At 54.5% G+C, this 17,025-nt stretch overlaps 1 protein-coding gene across 2 annotated transcripts in view; it reads left to right on the top strand.

The window, feature by feature from the left end:
• Window positions 1-17,025, top strand: part of ZSWIM5 (zinc finger SWIM-type containing 5) — a 155,074-nt gene that overhangs the window by 126,020 nt on the left and 12,029 nt on the right. For both annotated transcript variants that reach the window (XM_065553716.1, XM_065553715.1), the window contains exons 5-9: window positions 7,096-7,275; window positions 11,343-11,519; window positions 14,333-14,479; window positions 15,269-15,406; window positions 16,526-16,786. In XM_065553716.1, the coding sequence (XP_065409788.1) occupies window positions 7,096-7,275; window positions 11,343-11,519; window positions 14,333-14,479; window positions 15,269-15,406; window positions 16,526-16,786 (903 nt within the window). The remainder of the gene's footprint in view (window positions 1-7,095; window positions 7,276-11,342; window positions 11,520-14,332; window positions 14,480-15,268; window positions 15,407-16,525; window positions 16,787-17,025) is intronic.

Below are 17,025 nucleotides of genomic sequence, written 5' to 3'. Positions count from 1 at the left end.
GAGACCCACCAAGGCTAGGTCAGTGCGATAGCAGCTGAAATACAAAGCCAGCAAATGCAAGGGAATGCACATTGCAAAGAAACATTTGAACGACTCCTTCACATTGCTGGATTCTCACTTGGAAAAATCCAGGGATCTTTGGGGACGGCTCGGTGGAAATCTGGGATCAGCGTGCAGCAGCGATCGAAAAGGCAAACAACCGGACAGGAAGAAGAAACATTGGAATCCAACTGTGTACAGCAAATATTATAATGGTAGTCTGTAAATCCATGGTATAGCCTCCCCTGGAATACTGTCTTCAGACCAAGTCACCTTTCAAAAGGAGACAATGGAAATAGTGGACGTTCAGAGATTGGTGATGAAAATTATTAATGATGTGGAGAGACTTCCGTCTGGCTTAGTGAAGGGAGGAATGAGAGGAGACGTGATGGAAGTGTACTTAATAGCAGATGGTTTGTAAATCGGGCGCTGCTCTTTACTCATTCTCCTCATACAAGAGCCGGGGGAGATGCAGGGAAATTTGAAAGATAAGAAATTGTAAGCTGATAAAAGGAAATGTGTTTTTATGCAGTGCAGTTAATCTGTGGAACCCACTGCTGCAAGGTCTTATTGAGACCCAGTTTAGTGAGATTAAGATTAGGGTTTGCCATACATGACAGTGGTGAAAACACTTGGGCCCTGCCTACACTTGTGTTTACACCAGTGTTCGCACCAGTGCAGTTCTACCTGTGGTAGAGAATGACACACCTTCAACAGAAAGCCATAAGATATAATAAGGTAGCAGCCCTGTACCTGTCTGATTAAATAAACTGGACTACCCATAACCTGCTTTGTGGTATGAAAGAGAAAGTGGGCCCTTTAAAAATAATGTTTTTGGACACACTTAATAACGAATAATTATTTGTACAAACCTCATTTACGACTGGAAAAAGACCGGCCTCAAAATAGACTGTGGATTTATACTGGGTGAAAAGTGAAGGGCTTGGCTGGATTCCGTCGTTTAAAAACCTCTCAAAGGCATAATTTGCTTCTATCTAGCCTGCAAACTGAGCCTGATTTAAAGTGGTGGGCTCCAAGCCAAAGGAAAGACCCGGTCTGGGGTTAGTCTGAGAGCTGAGTCGCTTTGGAGGGTTTGCAACATTGCATTAGGATTTAAGATTAAATCCCCATCATGAGAAATAGAAAACAGCTGAACTGCAGCCTGACCTTAATCTGCCTGGAGACGGGTTTATTCAGCTCCCCTGTTTGTTTACAACAGTCCGGGAGGGGACGGGCACTGTAGGAAATCGGAGAAGTTCTTCGATTCTTTGCAAACTCAGGTGTAGAACGTCCGTGTGTGTCTTCTTCAGGGAGGTGACCAGAGAGATTTTGGGCTGGAGGAAGCTCTCCTAGCCCCCTTCCTCCCATCACCCAGCTGAAATCATTGTCTAGGGGCTCAGTGGAATCGTGCTGGGCAGATTTCCTTACCGTGCCGTTTCCTGAAAAGTTCAGATGGAGGGTTATGTAGCAACAGAGCGGACAGTGCAACTAAATGCAAATCAACGTGTCTGTAGGAGAAAGTAGACCAAAACCCAGCCCTCTATATTTAGAACAATTCCAACCTCCAGTATCATCCATTCATGGAGATTTCCTGCATCTTTCCCTGACTGTTACTTTGTAGCCCCATTTGCCATCGGATGACTGATTCTCATGCCAATACAAAACGAGGGAGAGAATTCTGGACAGTGGAATGTACGAAAGCCATAGCAACCGTATCATCATCATCCAAACCCGTCCACGTAGAACCGATACGCCTGCTCAGCGTTCAGGCTGCACTTGGGTTGTTCAGGAGGGGGCAGCGATACGTGCGGCCTGTTTCCTTAGCGTTCGGTTTACATTGGTGCGAGATGCACTCAACATTTCCCTATTGCTGGTATGTGAGAATGGCCGTTCCCCGGCTCAGCCAGGAGAACAGTTCATATTCGGCATTAAACCCGGAGATGCTGAGAGCTTCCCTTTGGAGTTTTCCTCGGGTGTATTAATGGGGTGAAAGTCAAAGGTGTCGAGAGCACAAGGGAATCTAGGTCAGCGACGTGCCCAGGGCCTGGGAGAAGGTATGTGAAAGCAGGTGGGAACTGGCTTACCTGGCATATCATCTGCTACACCCCCCTTCAGGTCACATGGTGTGTCACTTACATCAGCAGAGATTCCCTGTACCTTGTTACCAGTGTGTAACTTACGAGCCCTTGCACTTCGCCTCTGAACCCAGCCCTTTCTGTTCAATGTACAGGACTAAAATCGTCCTCCGTGTCGTCTTCCTGGGCTGGGTCACCCCACGTAGGTCTTTAAGACTCTTCTTGAATCCCCGTTCGCCTGAATCCTCCGTGATCAAGGTGCAGTTCAGCTGCTTTCTGTAAGCCAGGGGAGGGGGTCAAAGTCTGCAGCTGTGCTCTGCATCACGCCGCTCTTCCCACCCTCTCGAAAAGACCAGACTCCTTAAACGGGCAGCTTTGGAAACCCAGCCCTGCTCTGGGCCATGCAGCTGAACGGGACGGCGACCCAGCAGGGACACTTCAAAGGAAGAACGGAGCTTGCGCTTTTTCCTCTTGAAGGGAGCCAAAAAACAAAACAAAGATCGGAACCCCCCAGGAACGGCTTTTCCCAATTGGGCTGCGGCAGTGCCTTTCTGAACGTGCAGGCACTCCTGCAGCGGAGACGCCATGACCACTAATGGGAACAAGAAGAGTGTGAGGCACCAAATACGTGGGCTGTGTGTTCTGTGCAGGAAGGGGACCCCCATCTCCGTTTGCACCCAGCGGCAGCAGCCGCCCCTCCTGTCTCTCCTGCACCTCTTCCCCAGCGGCAGTTTGACTGTGTCTTCCACGGCCAGCTCTTTGGAGCAGGGGCACCGCCGGGTTTTGCATGCGTGAAGCCCCCTGCACACCTCCAGCACTATGTAAATAATGCCCCGGTAACAGCAGCATCTCCGCTGGGAACAGCGACTGCAGATCACTTGCCCTGCTGCCTTGAAAATGGTGTGAAATCCCAAAGAAAGATTGTAAAAATGTCACCTTCTTCCTCGGCAGAATCTCCACTCCGATCCTGCCATTGGTTTCCTCCCGCCTTCCACGTCAGCTTCGTGCCCCTGGCACCGCCCGGCGTAACTGCGCTGCCTGCCTCGCTCTCACTTCAACCGTCTGGCCATCTGTGCGGTTCCCGAGCCTTCTGCCTGATCCCCACCTCTGGCCTTTCTCCTGGTCCCTTGGGCTTGGAACTGTCTCCTTGTGGGCCAAGCAGCCCGGTGCCAAGTCCCCCCGGTGACGTGGCCCACCACGCCTTTCAGCCAGACGCCCGGAGCGGCCCAATCAGTCGGTGCATACAAGGCTGGAGCTCCTTGGGGCGAGGGACATCTCTCCGTACATTTGCACAGCGCTGAGCGGTGCAGCGTGGAGCTGTTGACTTCACTGACGAAACACAGTTGTTTGCTCCCGTTAGCCCTGCAGGACCAGGGTGTCCGTAGTTGGGCAAGATGGCATCTGTGCTGCCTTAAGCGTTGTCAGCCGAATCGCTGTGCTCTGATTGCTGGGGGCAGGCGGCGGGGAAGGGCCCCGGCTGGGGGCAGGCGGCGGCGAAAGGCTCTGGCTGGGGGCAGGCGGCGGTGAAAGGCCCTGGCTGATGGTGGGGAAAGGCTCTGTCGTGTGCGCTTTGACCCGGGAGCACATCGACGCGTGCTGCAGAATTTGGCGTGTGCTGTAGCGCACAAGGGACGTTGCTGCCTGGCAAGCTAGTCCGCTGTAGTTTCAGCCCCTGGCTTGCCGTGCGCTAACTCTGAATCTGGGACCCCGCCGTGCACGTTGGTTCCCTTTCAATCATAACATCACTTCTAGTGAATAACAGGCCGGATTCTCAGCTGGCATAAACTGACGTAGCCCGTGGGCTTCATTGGAGCTGTGCTGCTCGACGCGAGTGGAGAGCCTGAGCAGGTGTGCCGTACCCGCTGGCAGAGGAAAGGAGGATCGGGAACCAGCCATGGAAAACATGGAAATACAGGGCAGTGATTGAAAATGCAATGAAACCTTTTCGTGAGCCGAGAACTGACTTCTCGTGCGCCACCCGCCTGTCTGGTGTTTTAGGAAGCCAGCACGTTAAGGTTTCTGTGCATGCGTTTTGCATCAGCTGTGCATTATCGTGATGATCGGCTTTGTCCAGGTATTCTGAGCTCAATCGAATGGGCTGTGGCCTGCAGAAACCTCCCTTTGACTCTCCTCGTTCTTTATGGACTCTTGGTTTGTGCCCTGCCGCTGACGGTCGCTTTGGGGGGTGAGCCGGTGGCCAGTTGTGGGCGTGAGGCTGAGAACAGTTCTTGGCTAGGAGGGAGGGAAGCAGCACGCTCTTTGCTGCCCAGGGTCCAGCCCCTGTTTGCGCGCTTCTGCGAGTCGGAAGCCAGCCCTGGCCATGGGCTGGGAATGAGGGAATGGTAGTAAAAGGGACTGTCCAGTAGATCTGGAAGGTTTGTGCAGTATTTATGGGCTGTGAACGTCTCAGGAGGGAGAGCTGGGACCTTGCCGATGGGCCCAATCCTGCAGTCCATAATCCGGCTAAACTGCTACCGAAATGAATCGGCGGCTGGTGAGAGTCAGAACTGAGAGAAAAACGAGGATTGGCCCTTGAGCCTTGACCTAGTTCTGAGTCTCCCTGGAGCTGGAAAGGGGACTGCTTGAGGCTCCAGGGTCTGTATACTACAGCCACTTGCGGGGGAAGTGAAAGGTACGTTGTGTCCTGGCCCGTTTGCAGCCAGCTGAGTTACCAATGTTTCCAGCCCGAGACCTAGTTCCAGTTTATTCTTCATGAGATGTGTAGCTTGGAGACACGGTTCCTTCCCCTTAGGACAGCTGTCGAGTCCATCCCGAGCCATGGTGTCGAGCTGTTCTTGAATCAGTTCTCACAGGCCGGACCTGGCAGGCCAGCGTCCGCGTAACCAGCAGCAGCAGCACCCCCCACCCCCTCGCAATCGGCATTGCTCAGCGTCGGCGTTCGCCGTCTCAGCTGAGACACCAGTGGCCCTGTTGAGTCCGGTGCCTGTTGAGGTGGTTTCTGCACGTGTTGCAGAGGCTGAGTGAGAGCCGGTCCTGAAGCCTGGTCAGTGGTTGTCTAGAGGGCCCAGCTGTTGCTTCAGAAGGGCCCTCTGATGGCCTGAGCACTCACAAACCAGGAGGTGCGCATGGTAGCAGGAGGCGTGCTGGGCACGGAGGAAGGGCAGATTGGTTCTCCCGCAGCAAGCCACCTAGCCAAACCAGAGTGATGGTGCTGCCTTATGTTACCGTACTGTCCGAACCGGGCACTGTTTGTAGGAGCGTCGTGCTGGTTAAGAGACTGGAGAGACCTCTCTCTGAGTCCTTCCCCCAGGGCCAGGCAGGACACAGCCCCCTCAACCCGGGCCACAGATGTTAAAACGATTCTGCACTCGAGCATGGCCGAGAGGGCAAAATGTCAACATCTGCATTCATCTCTCTCCACTCCAGTTCGTGTCTTGCCCAAGCTCAGTCCCCTCGAGACAGCAGCTGGGCTGTGAGTCTCTAATTAATACTTGGGGGAGGAGTGCGGCTGAAGAAAGGGGATCTGTCCGGCATGCAGCAGAGGGGCTGTGATCTGCGAGCGGCACAGCTCTCGGATGCTGACTGCTGGCTGGTGGGCTGCCAATGTGATACCGACACCGAAGTCAGATAGGACCCAGGAGAAGATGCTCCAGAGAGCCTGTGTCCCCTGCCGACATCCAGTGCTTAAAATCAGATCACGATGTGACCTGAGGGGCCGTGGTGAGGCTGCAGCCGGGAACCACGTGACTAACGCATGCGTTCCACACCTTGGAGTATCTGAGGCAGCTGGGAGCGCCCACGGCTGGGGTAGCTCCGGGCCTGCTGAATTATGCTGAGATCAGTGCTAACTCCTTGCATTAATACGAACATTTTCCACCCAGAACTGCCATACAGACCACGTGCGGCACTTTGGCCTCCTCGGCCTGGCGCGTCAGTAGAAGCATCTGTGTGATGCAGTCTCCTCTGGGGTAGAACATAGCCGCTGTTCTGCAGTGCACAACAACGCTGCACCACCGGGTAGGCCGGGAAGGGATGAAAAATACTGTATCTGGTTGAGTCTGCAGGGGAGATGTGTGTAGGAGTGTAATTACCCCAGGTGGGGTAGACAGCAGGGGGTTGCCCTCATTTATACCCGTGATACCATTCCAGTCAGTGGGGGGGTGCAAGTGTGTACAGAGAGCAACGCTTGGCTCTGCTAGGAGCCAGGGCTAACAGCCCTGGTCTAATGAAAAATGTCACTGGATCGTAACGGTCACAAACGCTCGCAACTTTGGTTTTGCATCTCCTTTAAAAGACAGCATCTGCAGCAGCGCAGCGCCTCCTAGTGCCGGGCTGGGGCATCGGTTCGATAGTGACCCCGGGAAGAGCGCCACCGGCCTGTATCGCTACCATCCCCACCCTCGGGCCGGGGCGAGTGGGCTCCTGGCCGGCCTGTGAGCTCTCCGGGTGTCGCAGCCCTGGAGCACTTTGCCTCCAGGACACAAACTCCACGTGTCTCTGCCGAGGCCTGGGGACGCTGGAGGATTAATACAAAAATAAATCAAATCTTCTTTTTGAAGAGTCGAGTGCAAATGGCCCCAGGAACGGTGGCAGCTGAAATCCTGCTCTAGCTTTAAACCAGTGGGAACGTGGGCAGGATCAGAATCCAGTGGCTCTGTGGAGAGGCAGCCTCGCCAGCTTGCCAGGGTGGTTTGGAGCTTGCTTTGATGTGTAGTTCAAACAGTAGATTTGTCCTGGCCGACGGAAGTCCTGTCGAACGAACAGACAGGCTCCCCCACCTCTTGAGGTTATAATTTAGCTTCATTATGGAGGAATTTTACTTGTATTTTTTTTAAGCTTCTAAATCTGCCTCCTGGGCTCTGTAGATTTCCCTGCAATGGGCTGTTGATGGTTTAGAAATGTTCCCAGTTTTCACTGCAGGCAGGAGGTGTTAGCTAAGCCGGCTCGCTGAAGCCAGATCACGCTGAATCGTTTTTCCATGCGCGTGTGGGTTTGTGTGTCGTTTTCTCTTCCCCCGTAGGGGCCCTGTGGGTGTGTGTCGTGTTAAATCCGCACTGCAAGCTCGAAGAGAAATCCTGCTGGCTCCGGCAGCTCCGGAAGTGGGGCGACATGGACGTGTGCCCGCTGGAGGACGGCAGTTACGGCAACGAGCTTCCCAACATCACCGACGCACTGACGCAGAGCTCAAATCACAGCCAAGGTGAGTCGGGACTGCCTGGCTGGGAGGGCTTCACGGAGCCGTCTCCAGCAGGATCTCACCAGATGTGTTTCCCTTGATTCACCTGTAGTTGGCAGCAGCTGGGTGTCAATGTAACAGATACAGGCAAGATAAAAATCTCACTACAGAAAATCCCATGTCCTGTGTTAAATTGTTTTTCGCCTGTATCCAGGCACTGTACCAAAAACAGCCGGACAGGCTGAGTACAGCGTGATCGCTGCGCTAGAATGGGAATGGAAAAAGTCAAACGTGCTTTAAAGCAGGGGTCTCAAACACGCGGCCCGCGGGGGATTTTCTGTGGTTCCCTGTTCCCAGCCAATGGGAGCTGCTGGGGGCGGTGCCTGAAGCAACAGCCACACGCATCCCTGCGCCCCTCTTCCCCCACGTTCCGTCCGCTTCCCGGAGCGGCACAGGGGCAGGGCGGGCAGGCAGGCAGGGAGCCTGCCCTGCCCCCAGTGTGCGTCGGGCCGGAGCCCACCCCCCTGCTGCACCCCGCACCCCTGCTGCACCCCGACCCCCTGCCCTGAGCCCCCTGCTGCACCCCACACCCTGACCCCCTGCCCTGAGCCCCCTGCTGCACCCCTCCTGCACCCCAACCCCCTGCACTCTGACCCTCCTGCTGCACCCCGACCCCCTGCCCTTGAGCCCCCCGCTGCACCCTGCACCCCAACCACCTGCCCTGAGCCCCCTACTGCACCCTGAACCCCTGCCCTGAACCCCCAACCCCCTGCCCTGAGCCCCCTGCTGCACCCTGAACCCCTGCCACACCCCTCACCCCTCCTGCACCCCACACCCCAACTCCCTGCCCTGAGACCCCTGCTTTGAGACCCCTGCTTTAAAGTACGAGTGGTGGGATTTTTGAGAACTCATCGTTAGCTCAACTCCACTTCCATTGAAGTCAGTGGGCGTTTTACCATTGACTGCATTAGGAGTGGAGTTAGGCCAGTGCCTGGTCTGGAGGCTGCCCCGGATACGCACTCAGTTGGATGCAGACTGCAACATAAACCTTGAATTCAACTCGGAAGAGGGTCATTTTGCTTCCTGCTCTGCGCTCAGACCCCGAAACTAGGCTGCTCAGGTTCACGTGTTTCTGGTCAGTTTCACAGCCGGTTCCCATGCCCAAGTAGGACGCTGCTGTGGGAATTTTCAATAGAAAACATTGTCTTCACTGGCATTAATTTGAAATGTTCATGAAAGGGTTCTGTTCTGTTCTACCTGGTTGTGAAACAGCCTAACGATTGGACCTAAACTCCTTGACAGCGTCCCTTTAATGCCGCCAGCGCTCTGTGAATTCCGATCCAAGTGGGCAGTTGAAAAAGCAAGACAGAAATCCAGTCCTGTGTGAATTGCAGTGAAGTTGAGCTGTGAAATCCTTGATGTAATATTTCCACAAGTGAGAGGAATTAGCTGATGTCGTAGAGACCTTGCCAGTCACCATTTTTTTTAACCGGTTGTTTAATCTCCCTTAATGCTCTTACATTTAGATTTTAGCTTGTGTGTTTCAGTGGATAAGTTGTTAACCGGGGCTACTGAGTGCAGCGCAAGTGCAGAGCACGAATCAAGCAACTTCTTTGTGGAATGTTCATTAGCACTAAAAGATTTTCTCGATCCCTTTAATTGTAAGCACCTTTTTTTTTTCTTTGCTCAAGATAGACCTTAATTGAAACATGCTGCTCTAGCGATGTCTGCATCTGCCGCACTAGAGTTGGTCTCCGTGTATTTGATGCAGCCAGTATGGAAAGGGGGGAGGGAAGCAGCGATATTGCGAAGTAAGCTTCACTCTTCTGGGTGTAATTAGAGTTTTAAGCCTCCCCCACTAATCGTGCAGTCCCCCAGCAGACACACCAGCTGTGGTGCAGCTAAGCTCAGAACCAGATGCGCTCTCAACTTGCTAGACCTTCGCGTCTTAAATGCGCTTTGTCAAGGACCATCTGAATCTAAAACGGGCTTAGTGAGACTTGGCGTTACGCTGGGGAGCAGCCTGGCCTCCTGAGTTGAGCACAGGCCTGGGAGTCGGGACTCCTGCGGGTGGTTCCCAGCTCTGCTGGTGTCTCCGGGTGACCTGGGCGAGTCCTGCGAGCTCGCTGGAACAGATTTTGAAAGGTATCACAAGCTGCAGATGGGTACCCAGTGGGGTGTCGAAAGCAGCGAAGTGTCTGCATCTTTAGGCACCCAAATACCTTCCAAAATGTGGCCCGCGGTTTCCCCAACATTAAAATAGGGCTGATAGATTCCAGGGCCAGCAGGGAGGGACCGTTGGGATCTCTTTGTCTGAGGTCCTGTCGATCGCAGGCTGCCTAGCACTGACCTACCTCCCAGCAGGGTTCGGAGGCGCATGCATGTAAAACACCTGGAAGATGGAAATTCCATGAGGCTTTAGTGTTTTTATTTCCGTAAGATACTGTGTTTGATGCCTGAAAGCAATTCTGCAGCCTAGACTCGCTCTGGCTCTCTGGGAACGAGCATGTGTTTACTTTCTGCTCTGCCCATTCCATGTCAGAAGTCAATCTGAGCGCAAGTTGCCTTTGTTTTCTGATTGAAGCACGTTCGGTCTGTTTCTCTAGCCTGCCGTAAGCTGCCCAGCGTTGGAGCAGTGCCGCGCAGTGCTGAGCCGACCCTGCCGTTTCTCCCCGTGGCCGGTAGTTCCCAGGCATTCCTCCTCTGACCCCTAGCAGCCCTGGCCAAGAAGGGACGTAGCATGACAGAAATTTAAGCATGGAACAGCCAGGCCTGCCAGAATACCCCTTTCATCAGGGAACAGCTGCCTACCTGTGCTTGGATTGGTCCCCAGCGTCACTCCTGTCCTGTGGCGAAACAGATCTCCGTTCCGGGTTACGGTGATCACCGAAATAGACAGGGCTTGTCAGTCTTTTGACTTGACACTGGAACATGAGCTTAGAACATGGACCGTTCCTTTCTGTTCTACAGGCGATAAACACTGACCCCTCGGTCTGGGTCAGCTGACACTGGTATGGCACTTGATTAACGTGGTAAGGGGTATTGGCCTGGAACTTTAATGACAGAATGACCTAGCGCAGGCGCGCTCCAGACGTGCAGCATACAGGCTGCGCTGGCAGCTTCTCTGGAGCCCGAGGGCTCCCCCGGATCTGCACAAGAGCAGCTTTTACCGGGTGATTTTCATCTTTGGTGCGGTTTCAAAACACGACTGCTGGCAGCCAGCCTGTGAGCTGGGTAAGTCGCATACTCCCCATTTCACAGAGGTGGAAGTTGAGGCAGGGAGGGACCTGCCCAAGTCCATGGAAGGTCAGTGTCTATAACTGAGACTATATAAGACTATAACAGGGTTTAAAAAAGAACTAGATCAATTGATGGAGGATCGGCCCATCAGTGGCTATTAGCTAGGCTGGGCAGGGATGGTGTCTCTAGCCTCTGTTTGCCAGAAGCTGGGAATGGGCGACAGGGAATGTACCACTTGATGATTCCCTGTTCTGTTCATTCCCTCTGGGGCACCTGGCCTTGGCCACTGTCAGAAGACAGGACACTGGGCTGGATGGACCTTTGATCTGACCCAGTCTGGCCGTTCTTATGTTCTTGGTGTCAGGACTGGGATTCAGACTCAGACATTCGGGGGGGAGGGATAGTTCAGTGGTTTGAGCATTGGCCTGCTAAACCCAGGGTTGTGAGTTCAATCCTTGAGGGGGCCATTTAGGGATCTGGGGTAAAAAATCCATCTGGGGATTGGTCCTGCTTTGAGCAGGGGGTTGGACTAGATGACCTGCTGAGGTCCCTTCCAACCCTGATATCCTATGAATAGGAGGTGCTGGTTTGATCCAAGCAGCCTTCAGCTTGGCTGAAGTGACGTGGCATGTGGCTCAGGAAGCGGGTCTGCTCCCATTCCCTGTGGAGCCTGTCGTCTGCTCTGTGGCCAAAGTGCGGCCAAGCTCTTGCTGAGAGGAGATTAGGCCCGTCCGGCGGGGGCCGTTTCTGCGCCGAGCGGAGCTGAGCGCCGGGGCGGCGAAGGTTCGTTAGCCGGGATGGGCGTTGACCCAGCCGCTGAGCAGAGACACTGAGAGCTCTTTTCTTTGCAGACTCCCTGGCACGGCCGAGACGGACGGTGTTCACCCGCGCCATCGAGGGCTGCGACCTGCACTGGCAGGACAGCCACTTGCAGCGGATAATCAGCAGCGATTTCTACGTGTCCCCTTCGTACCAGCGGGACGGCGAGAGCCTCCTCTTCAATGCGCAAGGACAGCCGCTGTGGCTAGGTAACCCCCCCCCCTTCGAGGCTCCCGTGCCCTGAGTGTAATGCCTCTGCACTCGCCCCGAGCATGGGGACCCCAAGGGCCCTGCTCCAAGGGCTGGGGGCAGGTGCTCTCTGTGCGGGGCCCATCCCCTGGCATCTGGGCACCTGGACTTCCACCACTCCCTGAAAGGCCCTGCCAGGGAAGCCAGGCTGGTTCGTTCCCTCGGGCACAGCAAGGCTTCTGGAGAGAGACCGGACTTGGCTGGCCCCCAACGCGGTGAGACACTGACCAGATCTGATCTCTGCCACTTAGCTAGAAACGTCCTTTTCCCAAACCTCACCGGTTCTGGCCTGGGTGAGCTCCGTTAGCCTCAGCATCTCTGGCCAGCACAGCTGCCATCAGGCGGGTGTGGGGAGGAGCTGTCCTGCTAGCTAGCATGCTTGTAGCTTGGACACGGCCACATTAATGTTAATGTCAAAACTCCCATTGACTTCCTTGGAGCCCGGATTCCACCGCAGGGCATTGAAAGGGTCTCGACGTTGGCTAAGCAGCGAGGATAGCGTAGAGAATACCGCCAGGACGGGCCATGCCTCTGGCATGTGGCAGCAAACGGCATACGCTTTCGGTGGCGTGCGTTTGTTTTAGTTTGTTACTGGACAGATGACCCCAGACTGTGAGCCCGGCTGCCCTGGGTCCCTCCCCCCCGTTGAACTTCCCGACATTCCTCCCAGCTCCTGCAGCCCAAATTCTGTGTGTCCGTCCATGCCCTGGTCTCCAGGGAACGTCCAGGGCAGAGTTGTGGTGGTGAGATCCTCCGTCAGCAGGGCTCCCCCGGGGCAGAGTCGACCCCATCACCGAGCTTAGGACAGTTTTTCATCACCTCTACTTTGGGTGTCAATTGTTGTTCTCCCTCGCAGGCATGTGGGGCTCTGTGACCATAGCAACCAGGTGGTTTTGTTAAATGCGGGTGCTTGTGACCTACAGCAGATCTGAAACCAGCTCATCACCTTGAATATTGTGTCTGGTTCGGGTCAGTCAATCTCAAAACAGTGCAGGAAGGGGGAGGGGGGGGCAGAGATGGGTGACAGAAATTATCAGAGCCCTGAAAAGACTTTTGTGTGCAGTGAGAGATTGAAAAACTGAGGACTGTGTAGTGTAGAGAGATGAGTAAGGGGGAAAAGGCAGCGCTATATAAAACCATGGCTGGGATAGAGAAGGTAAATCGGGCTCCCTGTTTGTCCTATCCCATATCACAAGAACAAGGAAATGAAACAGGCCCAAGACATAAGTGAAAACGTTTAAAGACAACCCACATAGTTAACCTGTGGAACTCACTGCCGCAAGGCTACCAGCGAGGCCAAGAGCTCCATAATTAATAAATATGTACATCGGTGTTTATAAAGATCATCAGAACATTCCCGGTTAGAGAGGGTAAAAAGGCTCTACAGCCTTGTATGCTTTGGAGTATAAACTAGCCATGAACTGCCAGAGTGGGGAGTTTTTTCCATAACTGTCTCACAGCAGGGCTCTTTGCACCCTGCTCGGAAGCAGGGGAGCCCCACTATTGTTAGAGACAGAGCGCTGGACTAAGAGGACCACAGTTCCTCGAGACCTTGACTATCAGAGATTTGATAATGGATCCCTCTTGCTTCACCCTAGTCTAGTAAAAAGACTTAACGAAGCACATTCTTGTCCCGATTATTTTTTTAATAGCTCTGTTGCCTTGATTGTCCATTTTATATTCTCACAGCCTCTTTCTGGAGGGTTTCACAATGCCATGGAAAGCATCTGATTTGTCAGCAACATTTTAATGATGAATTCAGAGAGAAGGCAAATATTTCACCCATTTAGCAAATAAACAGTAGAGGAAGCCAGTAAGAAATTCTTCTGCAAACCCTGCTGTTTTTCACCTATTTCCACAGTGGGGGCGGGGAGGGGTGTGCTCGATGTAACATAGAAACCAGATTGGGATTTAGAGAGAGATTTTTGTGCAAAGATCCTCTGATGTTTCATGGGACCGGACGATCCTGCGTCCACAATTTTAGATCTTCTTCATTTCCCATTTATTTTCTTGCTAGGGACATTTGCAGGAAGACAAGATCTTAGTCCCGCACCGTACAGTATGGCACATCATCTGCTGCTGCTAATTTCTCACTCAGAGTCATAATCCTCTCCGCAGTAGCTCCTGACTTCAGGTGGGGAATAAGCAGTGGGAGCAGATGAATTTCTAAGCAACCATGATTCTGTTTTTCATGCAACTGTTCCTAATAATAAACCACCAGGAAAGAGAACAAGAAAATACACAATCGTTACCACTGGTTCCAGCGAGGCATCCGGGAGGCAGTTTAGACGCCCGGATCGAAAGTCACGATGCAAAGCATGTGCCTGTGTGCAGAAGTTAGGAAAGCTGAAGAACTGTGGGAGGGGAGGAGAAGAGCGATCTCAGCGGGGAGGACTGCACCTAGGAATGGTGAAAAGCAGAATCCCTTTGTGGATAAATGTAATGCAAACCCTCACTGTTGGCTTGGCACTGAGATTCAACGGTGCCTCCTAGATTAGATAAAGCAGAGTTCGTTTCCTGGGGTACCATCCAGGGCAGGGTCTGGTTATTTATAGCTGCTGTTCCTAGAATGTGGCAGGAACTCCATTAATATTCTTGGCAAGCATCCCCGTACGGAGCGGTAGAGGGGCGGATGACGCTAAGGCAGAGAACAGGGGCTGGACTTCCAGGGAGAAAGCTGACCGTGCCGGGTGCTTTTCCTTCCCGCCGCAGAGCCGTGAATCTCGGTGCCCTTCAGGCTCACGGGCACGCTGCATTTAACCTTGTTTTGCAGAGCACGTCCCTACAGCGTGTGCGCGGGTTGATGCCCTGCGTTCCCATGGGTACCCCAAAGAAGCGCTCCGACTGACGGTTGCCATAATCAATACACTGAGACTGCAGCAGCAAAGGCAACTGGAAATTTACAAACACCAGAAGAAAGGTATGGGCTGTTCCCAGACTTGTAGACCCAACCCTGGAATCAACCACTTTGCTTGGCCAGTATCCTGGGGGCAAATGACGGCGGCCCAGCCTCACTCCAATGCTGCTGAATGCCGAGCGCATGGGTGCCCCGGAGCCGATCTGTTTTCCGCTGGGCACTGCCAGTGCTGCAGGGCGTTGGATGCAGCCCACTGCCCAGCAGAACGCTCGCCCGGTGTGTCTGTCTGATCCCAGCAGCATTTGACGCCAGGTTTTCAGATCTGAAAAATGCCCAAATAGCCTTTGATATTGGATCGCTTGGATTGCCGTGGCCTGGCCTTGAGCGGCATGTCCGGGAGGGGGTGAAAGACCGACCTGAAAGCGTTTGTAGACAGGCCTGTGCCTCCCAGAGACATTCCTGCTGCCGTTCCCGAGTCACGTGCTGCACCGATGGGAGCAGCACAGTGATCCGCTTCCCCTCACGCTGAGCCGAGTCCTGCCGGTGACTAGTAACGGTGGGTCACTGCTCAGGAGAGCAGCCCCCAGGGCTTGGAAAATAACTGAACGAGCTGGTTATAGCAGTGACCCTTCCGTGTTTCTCTAGCTGGCTGCCTTCCTGAGCCGTGTCAGGGAGATCTGGGGACCCGGGCGTTGAGAACCGCGGCTGGAGCACGCTCGCGCCGTTTCTCCCGGGCCTTCCCGCCGGGCGTTCTTCCCAACCTGAGCGGGACCTGAGTGACCTGCCGCCGCGGCTTCAGGCCTTCGACTCAGCGTTTGTGTATCTAACGCTCTGCTTCTGTCCCGTCCCCAGAATTACTGCAGAGGGGAGCCACCACCATCACAAACCTGGAGGGCTGGGTCGGGCACCCTCTGAACCCCGTTGGCTGCTTGTTCCTCACCTTGACGGAGGCTTGTAGATTAGAAGAGGAAAATTGCCTTGAAATTTCAGGTATCTGAGTCATTCCCTGTCCAGACCAGTGAGTTAACTTCCAGAGCTCCAGCCTGTGAGCTGTTGACCCCAAGACACAACTAACGGCTCCCCTGCCCCTTACGCTTCCGTTCGTATAGTGTCTCTCTCTGTGTCTCCTCCTCAAACTTCTCCTGCTTCTCCAGCCGCGTCTCACCCCACCGCTCCGTCTCGCTCGCGCCCAGCTCTGCTCTCTCCACTTGCAGAGGAAGAGAAGGGGCCGGGAGGGATCGCGATAGGCTCTATTTAGCCTAACACAAGGTTAAGGGGTGGGTTGATCACAGTCTGTAAGTAGCTACATGGGGAACAAATGTCTAATGATGGGCTCTGCAGTCTAGCAGAGGAAGGTCTGATAGGATCCAGTCGCTGGGAGCTGAAGCGAGACAAACTCAGCCTGGAAATAAGGCCTCGATTTTTAACAGTGAGCGTCATTAACCACCGGAACAGTTCCCCAAGGGTTGCGGTGGATTCTTGGCTGTTTTTAAAGCCCGACGGGATGTTTCTCTAGAAGCTCTGCCCTAGGAGTTATTCGGGGGCCTGTGCTGTACAGGAGGTCAGACGAGATGGGCACAACCATCCTGCCCTTGGAATCTGGGAACCTATAACGCAGCGAGGGGGGACGTGGCACCTCCCAGGTGCAGGGTGGCTGCAGACTGAGGCGGTCGGACGACAGCCGAACAGCCACGCCCAGAGTTGTGCGAGGTCGTCCCAGGACACATGGATGTTCTGCCTGTTGAGTGGCTTTGCCCCATGGCACGTTGAACTTGGCTTGTTTCCCCATGGCTGGTAAAAGTGAGGCGGACGCTCATAGCCCGGCCCGTTGCGTTGGCACTTGGAGTCAGAACTGGGAGGGTCGGGTTGGGTTTCCGCCAAGCCACTCCCTCCAGCCGGGTCAGAAATGCAGGGCAGTGTCCTCCCACGCGGGCTCGCTCGGTTCTGCTCGATTTCCGCGGAACCAGCGTAAGCAATGAGCACCGTGGCCCTGGCTTCCATTGGCCGTGGTTTGGGGGCGGGGAAGGGTGGCGCTGGGCTTGGGTTTCATGCTGGGTTCGTTCCCAGGTCATTCTCCTTTCTCACCCTAGCGACTGCCTTCTCCTCTAGATGCCGGCGACGCCAAGCCCCCGGTGTACCAGCATGTGCCTGTGGGGACTGGTTGCCAGGACAGCGGCGAGTCCTACCTGTCCCTGGCCTTAGAGGTGGCTCTGATGGGGATGGGGCAGCAGCGGGTGATGCCCGAGGGGCTGTACGCGCAGGATAAAGTGTGCCGCAACGAAGAGCAGATCAGCGCCCGGCTGCAGGAGCTGGAGCTGGACGCGGTGCTGGTGCAGGCCCTTCGGAAGCAGTGTATCTTGCTGCTGGAAGGTGAGGGGGGGCGGGGAACCGGGCTGCACTGAACAGCTGCTGGTGGCATTGAGAGGCCGGCCTTGGAGATTACCCCTCGCTCACGGTGCAGGAGCCCAGGGGACCGAGGAGCTGGGGGAGGCTGGTTACAGGGAGGGCCCCCCGCAGGCGCTTGCTGGGCCAGGGCTCTGGCAAAGCACCAGTCACTTGCTGCCATGCCCGTGTTACCAGGGTCATAACCCTGAGGCTGCCAGCCCGGT

Source organism: Chrysemys picta, chromosome 8 (assembly GCF_011386835.1).
Source record: "Chrysemys picta bellii isolate R12L10 chromosome 8, ASM1138683v2, whole genome shotgun sequence".
NCBI lineage: Eukaryota > Metazoa > Chordata > Testudines > Emydidae > Chrysemys > Chrysemys picta.
The sequence above is the reverse complement of the archived record's forward strand: the minus strand, read 5'-3'. Positions and strand labels throughout refer to the sequence as shown.